This window comes from Diabrotica virgifera, chromosome 8 (assembly GCF_917563875.1).
Source record: "Diabrotica virgifera virgifera chromosome 8, PGI_DIABVI_V3a".
NCBI classification, from domain to species: domain Eukaryota; kingdom Metazoa; phylum Arthropoda; class Insecta; order Coleoptera; family Chrysomelidae; genus Diabrotica; species Diabrotica virgifera.
In genome coordinates this window covers 149,503,590-149,523,859 of record NC_065450.1, presented here as the reverse complement: position 1 = coordinate 149,523,859, position 20,270 = coordinate 149,503,590, and the positions used below count along the sequence as shown (strand labels likewise).

The 20,270-nt window shown below is 32.8% G+C and overlaps 1 protein-coding gene across 1 annotated transcript in view; it reads right to left on the bottom strand.

The window, feature by feature from the left end:
* Positions 1–20,270, bottom strand: part of LOC114331900 (orexin/Hypocretin receptor type 1-like) — a 1,700,655-nt gene that overhangs the window by 268,777 nt on the left and 1,411,608 nt on the right. The window contains exon 8 of the mRNA XM_050658583.1: positions 6,920–7,097. Coding sequence (XP_050514540.1) covers positions 6,920–7,097 — 178 coding nt within the window. The remainder of the gene's footprint in view (positions 1–6,919; positions 7,098–20,270) is intronic.

Here is a 20,270-nt window from a genome sequence, read left to right as displayed (position 1 = left end):
TTCGTCATGAAAAATTAAGCAACATTTATTTGAAACATTTATTAAAAATCGTATTTTTCCAATTAAAGCGCCATCTATCAACAATTCTAATAAATGTTCTGAATTAAATGTTGCTTAATTTTTTATGGCGAATCCGAATTTGCGATAAAAAGTGGGGGTTGCTATTTAAGATTTTAAAGTTATCCCCCCCAACTCTAGTAGGGGGTGCGCTGGAGGGTAATGTTTGGTGTTATTCGATAGGTTTTCGGTAAATATTAAAAACCTGTTTTTTGATTCTCATTTGGAAGTGAATTTCTCGAGATATTAGAGCGCTTTTATAATTTATAGAATTATAGCGCCATCTATCTACAGCTCGAAAAAATGTCTTGAATAAAAGTTGCTTACTTTTACGTAACGAATCCAAATCTGCAAGAAAAACTGGGGGTTTCTATTTGAGGTTTTATAGTTACCCCCACCCCTCTCCAGGGGGTATAGTGGGGATGAGTGTTTAATGTCATTGGATAGATTTTTGAAAATGATTGAACACGTATTTTTCAGTCTTTTGATCTGATGTTTAGTTCGCCAAATATTCGGCCGGTCCTCTACTTTTGGGACACCTTGTATATGACAACAAAAGTAAACATACTCTAGGAGCTATTTTTAATGATTTTGGTACACTTGCTTTGATCAATAATTACATATTTTTTCTACCTCTATGACAGATATTATCTTTCTCTTCTGGCTAACATAAATCACAGATTGGTTTTGGATCATCAATTTCAAGCTCTGGATCATCATTTTTAAGCAAATGTAAAAATTTATTCTCACTCAGCCCCCTTCGGTTGTATCGAAATTAAAACTCGTAAACTCATATTCAGAATTTTATGCACTATTTACACTATATGACAAGGAACCAACTGACTCTGGCTAATCCAAAATAATAAATTATTTCGCTAAATTACCTATACTTAGCACGAGGAATTCAAAATTTACACATATAAAATTTCAACATAAAAGGACAGTAAATCCACACTCGGTACAAATCCATAAAACGTATGAGATTTCCAGATTATTAAATTTTATTAGAGTGCATTTTATATGACATAAAAGGCTAACAAGGGTATTAGAAGACATCAAAATATAAAACTGAAGTCTGAGTTTGACCTAATGGTTAAAAAATTTTATATACATAATTTTTTATAAATATAGTAGATAAACTACACTAAGGATGGACAAATAAAACAAAGATAAGTAAAATAAGACTAAAAATAAATGAAGAGGAATCGAGGTACATGTTAACCTCAAGAGAATTATTGTAATATAGATAAATAATAACTTACATAAAAAGAGATTAAACAAAGTATACTCCAAGAATAGAGATATTTAAGACTAATATCTGATAGAGTATAAGAGAACAAATAGAGACTAATAGGGACGAAGAGAAGTGTAAATCTAAGACGGAGAGTTTAGAAGGCCATCGGTACATAATTCGCAAATATTTTACGGCTATCCCTACTTTTTCTGTCTTTACACGGCAAATTACGTGTAGTAAAATTCACACTGGTATGGATGTGTATACATTACTAGAATGTCATTCTACTTGACAATGTCATCATTAACTTTAAAGAGATGGCTTTTGAATGTTCTTGGATAACTGCTATTTGTATAATTGCAAATTATTAATTCAGTTAATAAATGTGATTATTTCATTCATAGGAGATTCTGACCAACAGAAAGCTACAGAAATAAAAATTAAACTGATAATTTTTGATAATATCTCGTCGTCAAGTATATTACGTCAGATGCCCTTCGTTGCTACGAAAAAATACATTCAGTGACATTAATGACAATTAATGTTTTAAACATTATAAAAGTGATGACTTTCAACCGTCAAATATTTATAACAACTGTGTGTTTAATTGTACTGGATCTCTAAAATTATTATCGAATTTTTGCCCTCGTGACACTTTGACATAATTTCACTTCGGGTCGTGAAATTAAAACTGTCAAAGTGTCACTCTGGAAAAATTCCATAATTTTAGGGCTCTTGTGCAATTACTACTGATAATTTTTTCACTAACCATGTATTCAGTGATTGTTTTAATTTATATCTATAACAAAAACTAATACTCAATCGAGAAAAGAGCAAAAGTGTTAAAGTGATTTTTTAATAATATTATATTGTTAATATGGAACGCTTACAATGTTGAACATCTTTAACAACAAAATACTTGGATCACAGAATAGGTACAGTCGGAAAAATGAAAGAATACCCATAAACGAACACATCAATCACTTATTTTGTATCTGCTGTCTTTTTCTATAAATAGCAAAACGTTTGATATAGAAATATATAGCAAATAGAAAATAAGTGATTGATGTGATCGTTCATGGGTATTCTTTCATTTTTCCGACTGTATATCCTGATGTATTCTCTGGTTGGATCTTTCACAAATAATAAACAATAAATAACTTTTTATTAAGTTCACGTCTTAAATCAATTATTCATCAAATACACTATCAATTTACTTAATCAACAACCCAAAATATTCCCGATGCCATGTCCAATATTTAAAACTAGTGCCTTGTCGTCATATTCTATTCGACTCAGTGCGTTGTATGACAAAGATAGCGAATGTTCGATTTGGAAAGTATCACCACGGACATGGGGTCCATTTTTTTCGAATTCTGACAAAACTAGTACATAGAGAAACTAATACAGAATGAAAGAATAAATTATTATCGAGGGCCGAATGTCCTTTAGAATAAATAAAACGTTTCTTTTGAATAATATATTTGAAATTAAAAATCACACTACATTTCCTCTTAGTTTTTTACCCGTGTAACTTATTAAAATAAAAATTATAGAAGTTTTCAGGGACTTTCGGCCCTCGCCTCGGTAAGAACGTAATCTTTCATTCTGCGTTTAAATTTTTCAAAGATACTTCAAAATGGCTGAAGTCTGAGCACTTTCAAAATAATCAGGAGCCAAAAGATCCGAAGAATACCGTATGATAAGCCTCATAAGTCGCCTCCTAAAATTGTTCCTAAAGATAATCCATAAGAGAATTTACAAGCTGTGAGAAAAGCAAACTTTAATAAAACGGTTCGGGTTAAGGGGATGGGTATGTATTTTCGGCTGCAATGGTATTTAAATGGGGATTCATTTTTTTTTAATCCTGAGAAAACTAATAATAATAATAAAAAAGTATTTTTAAGTTCTATAATGTTTATTTTAATAAGTTACAGGGGAAAAATTAAGAGAAAATGTAGTGTGAGATTTAATTTCAAATATCTCATTCAAAAGAAACTTTTTATTCATTCTAAGGGACTTTCGGCCCTCGGTAATAAAGTAATCTTTCATTCTGCGTTTAAATTTATCAAAAATATTTATTAGTTTTCTCAGGATTCGAAAAAAATTATTACATTTAAAATACATTGAAAATTTTGACAGGCCTCAAAATGTTCTTTTCTTCTTAATAAATGCTGTTGGTTTGAGTGAGACTTTGCTCTCATTACAAGTCTTATTTTCAAGAAGCAAAGACGTCAATTACAACGTACGTGCATGTCTGGTTAATTACGGGAAAGCGTTTCATCGAGTATAGCACGTCAAGGTGACGCAAATACGAAAAGAAACAAGAATTAATAACCAAGATAATTAATTAGAAAATAATTAGAAACCTTTACTGAAATCAGACCATAAATCTCAGAGTTGAAGGTGAACTAACCGAGTTTGTGAAAATTAAGCGTGGAAGTTGGCAAGGCTTTATTTTGTCTCCTCTCATCCTTAAAATCTTCCCGAAAGAATATTTATTGAAGGTTTAGACGAAACTGAAAAATATACTCTAATAAACGGACACCGGCTAATCAACATCAGATGAGCAGATGACACCACATTATATTATTTGCGGACAACCTTCAAGACCTGTAAGTCCTTATGAACAAAATCACGTATTAAAGTCAATAATACATACTAACTTACAGGAAAATAATCAGTGACCAACAGAAAGTCACAGAAATCTGGAAGCATTATTTTCAGACCCTACTTGGGGCACAAGTAGACATGAAAGATGAAATGGGTATGCACTACGTAGAAGAGAACAAAGTAGATAATGTAGTAGAAGCTCTAACTATAGAGGAACTTCTCGAAGATATTAAGATCCAGAAAAACAATAAAGCTCCGGGAGTTGACGAAATACCAGCAGAACTGTGTAAGGTAGGTGGCGACCACCTAGCAAGTCACATTCATGCGCTCCCTCATCAAAGACATATGGCAAGAAGAGAAAATACCCGACGACTGGAAGACAAGTATAGTATGCCCGATCTATAAAAAAGGAGACAAACTCCAGTGCAAAAACTACCGTGGAATCTCTCTACTATGTACAGCATATAAAGTCCTCACGTATATTATAAACCAGCGGCTCCAACCACTAGCAGAAAATATTATTGGAGAGTATCAGACGGACTTCCGACGGGCAAGATCGACCTTGGATCAAATATTTACAGTCAAACAGATCTTGAGCAAACCATGGGCACACGATATTGATGTTTAAAACGTGTTTGTAGACTTCAAACAGGCATACGACTCAGTCAAAAGGAACAAACTATACTATATATTGGTTGAATTGGCAATACCACACAAGCTAATAAGACTCATTAAAGCCACAATGGATGAAACTCAGGCATGTGTACGAATACAAAATCACCGGAAAGACTTTTTCAAAATTTCGCAGGGACTAAAGCAGGGAGATGGACTAGCCCCAACATTGTTTAACCTGGCACTGGAGTATGCGGTTAGGCAAATGCAAACTGGACGAGGAAACCTACCGACTAACCTAATGGTTCAACTGGCCGCTTATCCCGATGATATTAATATTATGAGTAGAACATCAACAGGAGCACAGCAACCATACGCAGAGTTAAAAACACAAACAAACATGCTAGGTCTGGAAATTATAGATAATAATAAGATCTGGAAAGAAAAAAAAACTCAGGCGAGAAGAAGTATAGTCCCACAAAACATTATATGTTCATGAAGATGACATTGAAACGGTTGGAAAATTTACATACCGGGGACTAGGAATATATGCCGACGGATCAGAAGATGGAGAAATACTGAAGAGAATAACGCAGGCAAACAGAACGTATTTTGCTCTCTCCCATATATTTCGGTCTAATAGTGTCCACCGAAATACAAAGATGAGAATCTATAAAACTTTAATTCGACCCATAACATGCTATGGCAGTGAAGCCTGGGTCCTGAAAGAAACATCCAAAAACAAACTCGACACATTCGAAAGGAAAGTACTGAGGAGAATACTAGGACCTGTGAGGGAAAACGGAATCTTCAGAAGTCGACACAACAAAGAACTTTATCAACTTTATAAGGAAGCACTCTATCAGACTTCACTAGAATACAAAGATTGCAATGGGCCGGACGTGTGATAAGAATGGGAGAGGATAGACAAAAAGAGCACTGAATGCTAGAATTCAGGGAAAGAGACCGGTTAGAAAGCCAAAAAAGCGCTGGGAAGACACAGTAAACAGCGACGCATAAGCCCTTTCAGGAGTCCGTGTATGGAGAAGAGCAGCCACAGACAAGCAAGGGTGTAGGCAAAAAATAAAGGTGGCCAAGGCTCAATTTGGGTGTAGTACCGTAAAAGAAGAAGTAATACTGAGTTGCTATAAACGTAAAGAAAACAAACATTATGGTTATTATCAAGAAAAGCTGCATATAGGCGTAACCAGTTGGGGTTTAGGGGTTGTAGCACCCACATTGGGATGTACTTTAAGCTCTATATGATTAACACCATTACTATTCCATACCCCCAGAGACCATCCAGTAGTTGTACCCATTGTATTGTAGAATGACAACAAATAGAGTAGTCAAGACAGCGAGAGACGGTTCCCCAATAGAAAGACGATCAGTGGGAAAACCACGAAAACTATGGAACGACAACTTACTAGAGGCACATTCAAAAAACTGACAGAATCATGTCTATACAAAAAGAAAAAGAAGAAGAAGACTCTCAGTTGGATGGGGCCTGCCTTCTTCAAGAGCAACAAACTTTATTAGTATAAAAGTAAGAATGTTGCGATGTCTCTGTTCTTTTTTATAGTGCTGAATCGTGGAACTTAAACGAACATATAGGAATATATAGCCAAATTTGAGATGTTGACGTATAGGACAATATAAGATATAGGACAGTACAAAAATCCCATGGACTGACTGAGTCACAAATGAGGAGGTCCTCAGAAGAATGAAAGAAGAATGAAGAAGTAATGAGCACCATCAAATCCCGAAAGTGTTAATACTTTGGACACATTATGCAAAATAAGTCCAGATGCGCCTTCCTAAAGACCATCTTGCAAAGAAAAATATTTGGAAAGAGAGGTTAAAAAAAATAATACCTCCTAGTTAAATAAATAACCTCAGAACCTGCTTCAACAAAACATCAGTGCAGCTTTTTCACGCTGCTTCAGATAAAACAAAGATTTCTATGATGATCGCCACCATTCATCACGGATAGACACATCAAAAAGAAAACACATACTTATCACTAGTAATATACAGTTAAATAAACTATTATCACCGCACCGTTGACCTTGCGAAGAGCGTATGTAGCACAATCTCCCTAGTTTCAAGTTGAAGTCGGTATTAATAATTTCCTTATAACAGTTAATTCCTTTTTAAAATCCAAATGCTGTATTACATTAATTTTACTCTTTAGTTAATGGAACGACCACATAAGCCGAATGACAGCAAATAGAGTAGTAAGGACGGCGAGACACGGTTCCCCAATAGAAAGACGATCAGTGGGAAGACCACGAAAAAGATGGAATGACAACTTACTGGAGGCACATTGAAAAACAGACAGAGTAATGTCTATATAAAAAGAAGAAGAAGAAGAAGTTAATGGACGATATTCTAACAGCTTACCTTAAAACAGCTAACAGATGAACCGGAAGAAAGCATATAGCAAACATGATGACCACTGCGAGTAACATTTTAGCTGCTTTTCGTCTAGATCTTAGTTGTCCTTCTGTACTCGTGTTCATATTCATTGCAAAAGTATTCAGTTGTCCTCCACCGCTGCTATGTCTACCACCTGCCAAATCTGTAATAAAAGTGCGTGTTTAAATATTAGATAGTAATAACTGGTATGGTAATAAAAACAATATTTACAAAATCAATTTCGCACAATAGTTATTTTCCTAACAAGTGGAGAAAGGCATTCTTTTCTGCGACGCGAAGCGGGAGTTCGGCAAGCAGTCGAGTGCGGAAAATAGACTTTCTGAAAGAGTTAGGAACAATATTTTTTCTAAGAGTCTTTAAAAAATTACCAAATCTTAATCAATTAATTTAATTAATATGAAAATACATACACAAATTAATTCTTTGACAAGGTTGTCAAAACCAAACTTTCAATATAATTAGTTAGCATGACGACGATCCTGGTTTCCATGACGATGATTCAAAACGACTATTATTGTCTACCGATTTGACTTTCGAATAATATGTCAAAATAATTTTATTTCGTCGAATTGTGGCGTTAATTTCATTAAAACAGGAACACAATAAGATATATTTGAAATAAATTAGTAAATAATATCTAAATATTAGTTTATTGCATGTATTATAATTACTTTAAGGCCATATTAAGATATCTAAATCAACACGCGTGCGGAAAAGTAAAAACCGCGTGAGGAAAAGTAACACGCGTGCGGAAAAGTAACACGCGTGAGGAAAATGACACTTTCTAAACTAAAATGCGTGCGCGAAAGTAGACATTTTTGCACGCTCGTAGAAAAAAATTATATCAGGTCTCTAGAATGTAAATTTTGTGAGGGAATGGTATGATACAAAAAAATAATAAAATAAAATCTTTCATGTCCTTTAAGATCTATATATAACTCAATAATATTTTTAAAATACAATTTTTTTTTCATTGCTTGCATCAGTTTTTAGTAGAACATTACATGGAACAGGTAGGTATATACAATAGATATACAGGGTGTAACGAAAATACAGGTCATAAATTAAATCACATATTTTGAGCCAAAAAATAGTTCGAATGAACCTAATTTACCTTAGTACAAATATGCACATAAAAAAAGTTACAGCCCTTTGAAGTTACAAAATGAAAATCGATTTTTTCGAATATATCGAAAACTATTAGAGATTTTTTATTGAAATTGGACATGTGGCATTTTTATGAAGAATTATAATGAAATTTGTGCGCCCTATAAACATTTTATGGGGGTTTTGTTCCTTTAAACTCCCCCAAACTTTTGAGTACGTTCCAATTAAATTATTATTGCGGTACCATTAGTTAAATTCAATATTTCTAAAATTTTTTGCCTCTCAGTATTTTTTCGATAAGGCAGTTTTCGTCGAGTTGCGGCTTCTTTTTAAATAATATGTTTACATAAACATTTTATGGGGGTTTTGTTCTTTTAAACCGCCCAAATGTTTATGTATGTTCCAATTAAACTTTTACTGCGGTTCCATTATACTCTGGGCTAATTAGCAAAATACAAGGAAAAGTTATTTACCAGCAATTTTATTGCTGGAATCGAATCTCATTATTGTATGTATTAATAATATAGATATGCAAAGTCCGCAGATAGTGTGCTACTTTTTTTATAAACAAAATGGCGCCCGATAATCGTGTTTTTTTCAATTTTTGCTCTATAACTCCAAAGATTATAACTTTAGACCAAAAATACTCAAATAAAAATTCACCACAATTAAATTCTGCATGAAGACGTGTTTTTTCCGATTTACTTCGACGAAAACTTTCCCCGGAAAAAGCGGGTTTTTCCAACAAAATCTTTAATTTTCAACTAAACTTTCAGATAAGTAGTTGTTAATCAATAATTAAATAACTTGGTAAAGTAAAGCCCTTTCCGTATGTATTATAATTCCAGAAGACGATGGAAATTGAATGAACAGTTTAGCAACAATTGAAATGTTAATTAAAAATTTACGGTCGCTATAATAACGAGAATAATTACGATGCATAAGAATAATTATGATTTTTTCATAAAAAGACACAATACCTATCTAATGTACTTTACAGAATTGAAATTAGACTATTTGAGCGGCCTCAGGAATATTTTAAAATTATAAACAATATTTTGGTTTATAAACAAATAGAATATCTTAGGGAAAATTAAACTAAATTAAATTATGAAAACGTTGTTCGAAAGACAGCGGCAGGACGCTTCTTTTAGAAGAAAAAACGTTTAATTATGTCAAGTGGTTCCTGAGATACAACCGGTCAAATTTGACCGGAATTTACGGCAAAGATATAAACAATACGATCATAATTTTCAAACCATCACCTTTTTATTTTTGTCCTCTTTCGCCACACCAATTTTCATATCTTTAAAATCCTCATAACATATATTATTATAATAAAAACTATCGATAATACGTGTGAAAATTGCCAAAAATAGCAAAATTCCAATCAAAAATTAGGTTGGAGAAAATGTAACCCTCAAAGTTCAAAATCGGTATACGTTAACAAAATGCATTTTCTCGGCTTCCCATGGAGCAATTTTCTTCATTCTTTTTTTGTTCCCTAATAACTCGAGCAGAGCCATCGAACTAACGCATTATTAAATGTCAAACTTGCTTTTGTTTTGTTATAATAGATTAATTTGTTTATAAGAACAGAAAATTACATATTTTTTCCAGTTGTAGGCTTTTTTTTAGATAAACTTACTACAAGTGTACCTTTTAAAGTTAAAATCATAAATATTCTCATTTGAAAGCTGTTTAATTATTTAAACAATTCTTATTTAAACAAATTAAAATATGGTGTTATAATAAATCGACGCTGTCAAGCCAAAACGGCATAAACGACATTAACTTGATTTTTCAGGAAACACAAAAAACTGATTATTTTTATTTTTACCAATTCTGCTTATCTGCACAGTGATTCAAAAAAATTGGTGATTTTTTTTCAAATTTTAATATATTGTGAACATTAATGTGGCTGAAAATACAGTCTGAAATAAATTAAAAACTATAAAATGGCGCTTATGTCCAATCAAGATATAACATTGGTGAATATGCCAAACTTACCTCTGGCATTTGTGTCGATCGCATCGTTGTAAGGTTAGTCAAGATGGCGCTTAAAAGGGATATATGCCATTAATGAAAAAAGAAACGAAAATCAAAATTTGTCGTTTATGCCAACAAGAAAAATGACGAAATTACGAAGATTTTTGATAGGGTTTATTTTTTATTAATCAAAAATAGATTCTAAGTTAAAAACAAAACCTTAAATTCTTTAAACATGTTTTGGTGCTAAATTGAATACTTAAAAGTAAATATGAAATACTTAAAAGTGGATATCTAATAATAAGTAGTGGATTCTAATTCATAATCACTGTCAATATTTGGTTCAACATCCGTATTGATTTCATTGCTTGTATTTTCCTTATTTTGATCACTACTTATACCGGCATCCAAACCATTATCTGCTGCTAAGTTGAAACATGATGTGAGATCGTGACTAAATATTTCTTCTTCTACTGCAACGTCTGGTGGTTCCTTAAAGATGATAATGTCATTGCTAAAAGCTTCTGCAATGTTGGCATTATAAATGTCATAAACCTCTAAGGGAAATATAGGAGGATTATTGTCAGTCAGTATATCATTTTGTACTGATTCGGTATATGTTTTATTTTCATTTAGTAAGGCCATTATTTTTTTACTTCTGCTATTCATGTGCAACAAAAAAATGGCATAAACGCCAAAAATCGATCGCCATTTTTAGCTTTATAAAATTGATTTGAACTCTATGCTGTAATACAAAATGAATTGTTCATCACACTAGTCCAAAGTTACAATAGAATATTTTAAAATAAACTTTTTATTTGCGCAATTTTTAAATAAGTAACCTGCATAAGAATACCATTGAGGAATGGCACTTGTGTCAACCACGATGTAAATATGTGGTTTTGGCATAAACACCTCATAGTTTTTAAAGAAATTCAGTGTGTTTACGCTTCAAAAATCAATACAAATTGAAAATATTGCAAAGGTAGATAATACCATGTTACTTATCCATAGAAATTGTAAAATTACATATCTTTACTATTATTACTGGACCGAACTGTACACAATGATAATCTTACGGGCACTGGCGATTATGTCAATCGGTGTTCACGTCGGTGTTCACGTGCGTGACTAGACTGGCGTTTATAAAAATTTTAAACCTATATTACACCTATTTCAATTTTTCTGCGGTTATTCCGCGTTGACTGTCTGGTGCGGAAATTAAAATCCTATTTTTTAGTGCAGCTAACTAAAAAGTGGTCATTTTGGCGTTTATGCCGTTTTGGCTTGGCAGCGTCGAAATAAATTAATTTATTATAACAAAACAAAAGCAAGTTTGACATTTAATAATGCGTTAGTTCGATGGCTCTACTCGAGTTACTTGGGAACAAAAAAAGAATGAAGGAAATTGCTCCATGGGAAGCCGAGAAAATGCATTTTTTTTTTAACGTATACCGATTTTGAACTTTGAGGGTTACATTTTCTCCAACCTAATTTTTGATTGGAATTTTGCTATTTTTGGCAATTTTCACACGTATTATCGATAGTTTTTATTATAATATTATATGTTATGAGGATTTTAAAGATATAAAAATTGGTGCAGAGAAAGAGGACAAAAATAAAAAGGTGATGGTTTGAAAATTATGATCGTATTGTTTATATCTTTGCCGTAAATTCCGGTCAACTTTGACCGGTTGTATCTCAGGAACCACTTGTCATAATTAAACGTTTTTTCTTTTAAATGAAGCGTCCTGCCGCTGTCTTTTGAATAACGTTTTCATAATTTAATTTAGTTTAATATTTCCCGAGATATTCTATTTGTTTATAAGCCAAAAAATTGTTTATAATTTTAAAATATTCCTGAGGCCGCTTAAATAGACTAATTTCAATTCTCTAAAGTAAATTAGATAGGTATAGTGTCTTTTTATGAAAATGTCATAGTTATTCTTATGCATCGTAATTATTGTCGTTATTATAGCGACCGTAAATTTTTAATTAACATATCAATTGTTGCTAAACTGTTCATTCAATTTCCATCGGCTTCTGCAATTTTAATATATACGGAAAGGGCTTTTACGTTACCAAGTTATTTAATTATTGATTAACAGCTACTTATCTAAAAGTTTAGTTGAAATTAAAGATTTTGTTGGAAAAACCCGCTTTTTCCGGGGAAAGTTTTCGTCGAAGTAAATCAGAAAAAACATGTTTGTATGCAGAATTTAATTGCGGTGAATTTTTATTTGAGTGTTTTTGGTCTAAAGTTAAAATCTTTGGAGTTACAGAGCAAAAATTGAAAAAAACACAAAGAAAGTAGCACACTATCTGCGGACTTTGCATATCTATATTATTAATATATACAATCATAAGATTCGATTCCAGCAATAAAATTGCTGGTAAATAACTTTTCCCAAAAATGGCCTATTCTCCGATAATCAGCCCAGACTATTAGTTAAACAGAGTGTTTTTAAAATTTTTTGCCTCTTTGTATTTTTTCGAGAAGGCACTTTTTATCGAGATATTACTTATTTTTTAATATGGTTGAAAATGTACCTAAAAATGTTAATCATAAATAAATTTTCATATTATTACCAAGTCTCCATAATCGTACTTAGCCATATACAAAATGTGGTGGATTTGACAAATATTCCAAATATCTCGATAAAAACTGACTTTTCGAAAAAGGACTAAGAGGCAAAAAAGTTTTTAAAATACTGTGTTTAACTAATCGTACTAAAATGTTATTTAAATTTGAACGTACACAAAAGTTTGGGTGGGTTCAAAGGAACAAAACCCCCATAAAATTTTGATGGGGTGTCCAAATTTCACCATAATTTTTTGTTAAGATACTGCTACCATAAAAATGCCACATGTCTATTTTCAATAAAAGATTTTTAATAGTTTTCGATATATTGGAAAAAATCGATTTTCATTTTGTAACTTCAAAGGGCTGTAATTTTTTTATGTGCACATTTGTACTAAGGTAAGTTAGGTTCAATCGAACTATTTTTGGTCCCAGAATATGTGATTAAATTTATGACCTGTATTTTTGTTACACCCTGTATATAATGACAGCTGATATTAGTCAAAGTAATGAAGCTTAAAATAGGACAAATCCTCGCAATTTTTACAGAATGGATCGATTTGCTTGAAAATTTGAGAATAAGTAGTGGATAGTCCAAGGATCAAAATCTATATGACGCCAAAATGCGCTTTTACCATAGGGGTGGTTGCCACCCCATGTCGGGGGTGGAAATATTTTATTATATTTTGACCTCAAAAGTTGGTAAAAACATTCATTCTAAGCAAAATACCTTATTTGGTATTCTTTATTTATGTATTATTAGAACGGTTAGTTAAAAAAAATGGAGTCAAATGCGAATATCGAATTTTTGGAGTTTGGTAAACAATTTCATTTTCTTCAGAATCGAAAGATGAGCATCAGAGATACGAAAAAATGTTTAAATATGGAATTGTAGCTTATTTAATTCCCAAGAAATTGGTTTGCAAAAATTTTTTCGACGCTAAAAATTGAGTGAGCTATTGACAATTAAATCTTGTAATAACATGCAAAAATCACCTTTACCAACCCTTTCAAAGTCACCACTTTTTGCGACTGAGGGTTTTAAAAGGATTTAATATTATTTGTCTTATATATCTTATAAAATCTTACAAAATTATTTTTTACCGAACTTTCTAAGATAATAATTAAAGAAGTTACGGTTAAAAAATCAATATATTTTTTGAAAAAAAAAAGGAAAAATCCAATTGGAAGCATAATACTGTAAGTTAGCGGTGTTTTTAGTCATTGGCCTTATTCATTCTTCTTTATTTATGTATTATTAACACATTATAGAAGTTTGACAGAGTTAGAATGATTAGTTTTTAAAAAACTGGAGTTAAAACGAATAACGACTTTTTGTAGTTTGGTAAAAAATGCCATTTTCTCCAGAATGGAAAGATTAGCTTCAGATATACGAAAAAATGTTTTAATATGAAATTTTAGATTATTTAATTACCAATGACTTGGTTTAAAAAATTTTTTTCTTCGACAAAATTTGAGTGAATGGTAAATGAGTATATATCGAAAAACACTGATTTTTTCGATATAAAACTAACACTTTCGATAGCGAATAAATCTAAAAGTATTAACTTTATCAAAAACTTGTATAGAACATTTTTTGCTTAGAATGAACGTTTTTATCAACTTTTGCAGTCAAAATATAATAAAAAATTTCCACCCCCGAGATGGGGTGGCAACCACCTCCATGGTAAAAGCGCCTTTCGGCATCATACAGATTTTGATCCTAGGACTATCCACTACGTATTCTCAAATTTTTAAGCAAATTGATCCATTCTGTAAAAATTGCGAGGTGAAAAGCTTCGGTTCCTGGACTATATGTACATTGAAAACATTTTAACTTTATCGTACTATATACGTAGTATAGTATAATAGATAAAGTTATAGGATCGTGCAAAAAAATTTTTTTCAGATTTCACTTTTTTTCGACGTTTTGAGTCCCCCTGAGTCTAAAAAGCAAATAAAAAAAACATGTCGGAAGTATGTACGTACGTATGTACGTACGTATGTACGTACGTATGTCGCCACCGCCCAGCAAAAACTACTGGACCGATTTTGATGAAATTCGGTATGAGTAAGTTTAAGAGAATTTTGTCGAGAAACTAAGCTTTTAAAAAAAATCTCTCAAAGGGGGGCCGAAATAGGGGGGTTATTTAGGGCCCATTTTTGCAAATTTTGACAGAAATAAATGAAATTCAACTCAAAGTAAGCTCATCGATAGGTAAATAAAAGTACGGAATTTGACATTTCCAAATTCAAAATGGCGGCCAACATGGCCGACCGCCCCCCCGACACATTTCCCTATCTATCTAAAAAGTTTTTGAAGATAAGTTTAATTAGAAAAAGTCGTTATATAGCCTAAAGATGGGGCTATAAGAAAGATGTTATCGTTTTTCAGAAAAAGTTACGGGTTGCTTATATTTAAGGGGTCAAATTTTGACATAAATTTGAACTAGATTTTCTCAAAAATAGCTCCAAGGAATTTTTTTATTTTTTGATATATTTTTGATATCCTATCAGTAAATTGAATGACATTAGTCATATATCTTAACTCTCCATAGGAGGGGAGTTATGAATTTTTTATAAAAAAATATTCGAGTGCCCGTAACTTCCTTCTTAATAGAAACTAAAATTGGAAATTTTGCAGACATATATGGTATTTTATTATCTATTATCACAATAAATTTTACCAAAAACATGGCTTCCGGTTGAACCGGAAATGAATAAAAAATCTTAATTTTTTTGATACGCCCTGTATATTTTAACACATTTTTAAAGAATGCAAAATTACCTTTCCAATGACATCAAATTTATTGCTGTAGCTCAAAAACTCGAAAAGTTACGGTAAATAGAAATTTTGCTATAGGCTAAGGCTCCACGGGCGAGAAATTGACGCTAGCAGTAGCCGTAAAACGAACTTAAGGTTCCGCGGAACGGAATAGGAATAGCCGAACTGAACCGACTACGCACAAGTCCTGTAGTCGGTACAGTTCGGCTATTCCTATTCCGTTCCGCGGAACCTTAAGTTCCTTTTACGGCTACTGCTAGCGTCAATTTCCAGCCCGTGGAGCCGTAGCCATAATCTTATGTGTGTCCTCTCTCACGCGTTCATAGCAGAGCATTATTGTAGAGCAGTCAATGAGGGTATTTGGCTCCGAATTCCATCCTACTACATTGATGTACTTGATATTTTCACAGTAAGTAGGGAATAGCTCAAGAAACAAAATCTACCCTATATACTATGGCGCTTTTATCTTGGGGCGGTTCCCACTTCTTCAATGGGGTGGAAAATTTGTTGGTCAAAATAAGCACGGAAGTGGCTGAAGAACCTATTTCTAAGCAAAAACTGGTCTATACTTTTTTTTGAGAACTCAATACTTTTTGAGTTATGCGTAGTTGAAAATTGGCCATTTTCATTGAAAAATGACACCTTTTCGGACGGATTTTTTGTGAATACCTTAAAAACTATGCATCGAACTAAAAACTCTATATAAAACATTTTTTAGATTATAAATAATAAAGAGATTCGTTCCTTCGTAAATGTTCTATTTATAATACAAAAAGAGATATGGTAGGTGAAAATAGTTTGTTTTTTGGTGCATGCTCAAATTGGTGTATTCAACTTGAAATAACAGAGGAACGGTAGGTTTTAGGTGTATAATGCTACCAACACCTTTTGTAGTGTTTGAAAAGGCCTTTAAAACGAGCACCGTTAAATGTCGGTTACTTACAAACTAAGCGAGATATGGTGCAAAAAATATAATGACTAATGTACTTTAAGGAAAAATGAAAAGTATATACATTTAACTCCCCATCCACCATAATTTAAATGCATTGTTTTTCTTCTCAATACCTTTTAATATAGTGTTATTTCTACTTTCAAAAAGTTAAACGGGTTTAAAATGAATGGTTTTTTTAAAAAATGTGATCAAATTATAGAATGAATTTTTAAATTTTCTTAAAAATCTTCCTTTTTCTCCATGTAATTCGAAAATAAAAATATTTCACCCCTGAGAAGTGGTGGGAACTTCCCCCATGATAAAAGCGCCATAGTATATAGGATAGACTTTGAATTAGGAGATTGGGCTACTCCCAAAATTTCATTAAAATCCATGCAGTAGGATAGAATTTGGAGATAATATCTTGTTCTTAATATCGCGCATTGACTGGCGTAATCGAAATAGAATGAAATGCAAATATTGTAAACTATTAATTTCTCAGAAAAATGAACTAATTTGAAATGAAAGTATGACTATAATATTCTATTGATTTATGCAATAATCTACACATCTATAGTGTGTTTCCGAAATATGGCATCGAACATTTTCTCAAATGCAGGAATTAATGATGCGTAGAACCATAAAATACTTTTAAGTACAGTAGGTGTTTCTAAAATATCAAAATAACGAGTAACTTTGTTATTTTTATAGAATGCCAATATCTAGTACCATAACGATAATAGATCGGCACGATAAAGTTTTCGGGCGGCCCTTCCGTCCAGCGTTTTTAATGTCATGTTTTGCAATTTCCAGGCATATTAGATGTGCCAGATTCGTGCTAATGCACGACGACACACGTCCTGATGTCGCTAGAATAGTGAACACTTACCTTGAAGAGATTCATTTTAAAAATTCTATTGGCCACCAAACGGCCCTTCAGATTTTAATCCAAACGAGCATTTATCTGATACTTTAAAACATTTCATTCGAAAAACAGTTCTGTCAAAACAGAAATTATAACGATTCTCCCGAAATATATTAAATTTTAATATTTTTCGAAAGAAAAGAAAGGTTTTCTGTGATTATATTTGTTTCCTATTATCCAACGATAAGAAACGAGTAATTAATATCTGTGTTTTGCTTTCATTAAATAAGATAAGTTCAAAGTAAAAGAGAAGTGAGTTCTAAGTTGTGAAAATACTTTCAACAGGAACAGGGAACGGACCAGGATCAAATGGTTTTCGGTATGCTACACAGCAGTATCCAACTGTAATGCAGAACGAAACTACAAACCTAATGCATCCGTACTACCAAGTAAGTCAAATAGATACTCAAGCTCCATCATCATGCTCAAATCAACCAATAGTAATCCAAATGGTACCTGTTGATAATAATTGTCAAGAACAATATCAAATACAGCCAACAGTTACGCAACAGACCAACTTAAACTTTAAAAACAATACAGAAACGCAGAGTGAAGATGATTTGATGTCAGATGAAGAACATGAAGAGTCTCAAAATCTAAAAAACCCATGGCAAACGATCAGAACAAAAAGAAGAAGGTTTAAAAGTCCAACTTCAAAAGAAAATGAACATCCAATTACACTCTCAAATAGGTTCCAGTCACTTCCACAGGAAACCTCTGTAACTGATACGAATAAAAGCCCACCAAACTCAAATCCCCCTCCAATTTTTATATATGGCGTGAATAACTATAGCAAAATGATAGATAGTTTAGCGCAAGCAGTACAAAAAGAGACTTACTATACTAAAGCCTTAACAAACAATACAATAAAAATTTTCCCAAAGACACCTGAATCCTACAGAAAACTAATACACCACTTACGAGAAGAAAACATCGTCCACCATACATATCAACCTAAGGAAGAGAGAGCCTACAGGGCAGTTATTCGAGGCCCACATCTTTCCTTTTCGATAGATGAAATAATAGCGGAAATCCAGAAAAAGGGTCATAAAGTAAGGAACTTTACAAATGTCAGACACAGATTGAGCCGTGAACCATTGCCTTTATTTTTTGTCGACCTCGAGCCTCAAACGAACAATAAGGAAATATTTGAACTGCAGTATATACAACATTGTAAAATACGGGTGGAACCACCGAGAATTAAAAGAAATATACCACAATGTACACGATGCCAAGAATTTGGCCACACTAAAGCGTACTGTGCAAAACCATATAATTGCGTAAAATGCGCTGGATCACACAACACAAAGGATTGCAAGAAACCAAAAAACACGCCAGCAATTTGCACTCATTGCAACGGAAACCATCCTTCTAATTATAGAGGATGTTCTGTTTATCGTGAACTACTAAATGCCAGATACAATGACAAATCAAAACAAATCACCACTCAAAATCCTGTCAATACTCCCAATGTAAATATACCTACCCAACATCATAGCCATAATTTCAACAGGATGAGTTATAGAGATGCTGTCATTGGAAACACAAATGAAGACAACAAAAATAACAATGAATTAGCAGATCAACTATCAAATTTCCTAAACGAATTCAAAAATATGTTCTCTCAACTGTTAAACCAAAATAGCATGATTTTAACCATGTTAACCACAGTCATTAACAAAGTAACAAAATAATGACAAAGTCGTTACGAATTGCGTCGTGGAATGCTAATGGCATTTCAAACCATATATTAGAAATATCACTATTTTTAAAAATGAATAATATAGACATTCTCTTAATATCTGAAAGCCATGCCACAGAAAGAACGGTTACTAAGATACCTTACTATACTGTGTACTACGCAAACCATCCAGACGGAGGAGCACATGCAGGTTCTGCCGTTATTATTAAATCAAAAATTAAACACTATGCAGTCCAACCTTACATCACAGAAAAAATCCAAGCAGCCATCATTAAGCTCGAAACAAATACCTCTCTTAGTGTAGCATCTATCTACAGCCCACCTAGACATCCCATTTCAAGCGAAGAGTATCATGATTTTATACAAACTCTTGGATCCAAATTCATAGTAGCAGGAGACTGGAAACGCCAAACACACCACATGGGGTTCCAGATTAATCACACCTAAAAGTCGAGCATTAATGAATACTATTCAACAAAATAACTTAAGATATTTATCAACAGGAGAACCCACATACTGGCCTACGGACCCCAACAAAATCCCAGATTTGGTAGATTTTGCTGTAACAAAAGGGATATCTGACATCCATAGTGCAATAGAGTCAAACTTCGATTTAACATCAGACACAGCACAATAATAATAACTTTAAGCACACACATAATATGGAGAAGAATACCACCCAAACTGACAACTAAAGAAACAAACTGGGATATTTTCCAAAATTGTGTAAATACAAATATTAGACTAGATTTTAAGATAAAAGAAAACCAAGAGGTAGAGGAAGCAGCAGACTATTTAACAACAGTTTTACAAACAGCAAGGTGGGAAGCAACACAGCAGCGTCAAAGAAGTGTGCAAGAAAACCATAATATTCCCCTCCATATAAGAGAACTTGTAGCAGAAAAGAGAAGAGCTCGACGCATATGGCAACAAACGAGAAATCCATTAAATAAAACGTACCTTAATAGGATAAGTCATAGACTAAATAGAGCACTACATGAGGAAAAAAACGAGTCCTTCCAGTTTTATGTTTCGAACCTCTCACGTGAAGACCACTCTATATGGAAAGCTACAAAAAAATTTAAACGGCCGACAATAACAAATTCACCTTTAAGAGAAACAGATATGACCTGGGCCCGCACAAATGAAGAAAAAACCACCGTATTCGCAGAGCATCTTTCAACTGTATTCTCAGCACCAGAAAACAATGACGATGAAGATGACGATATAAAAAAGTACCTCGAAACTCCATGTCAACTATCTCTTCCTGTGACAACATTTACTCCGACAGAGGT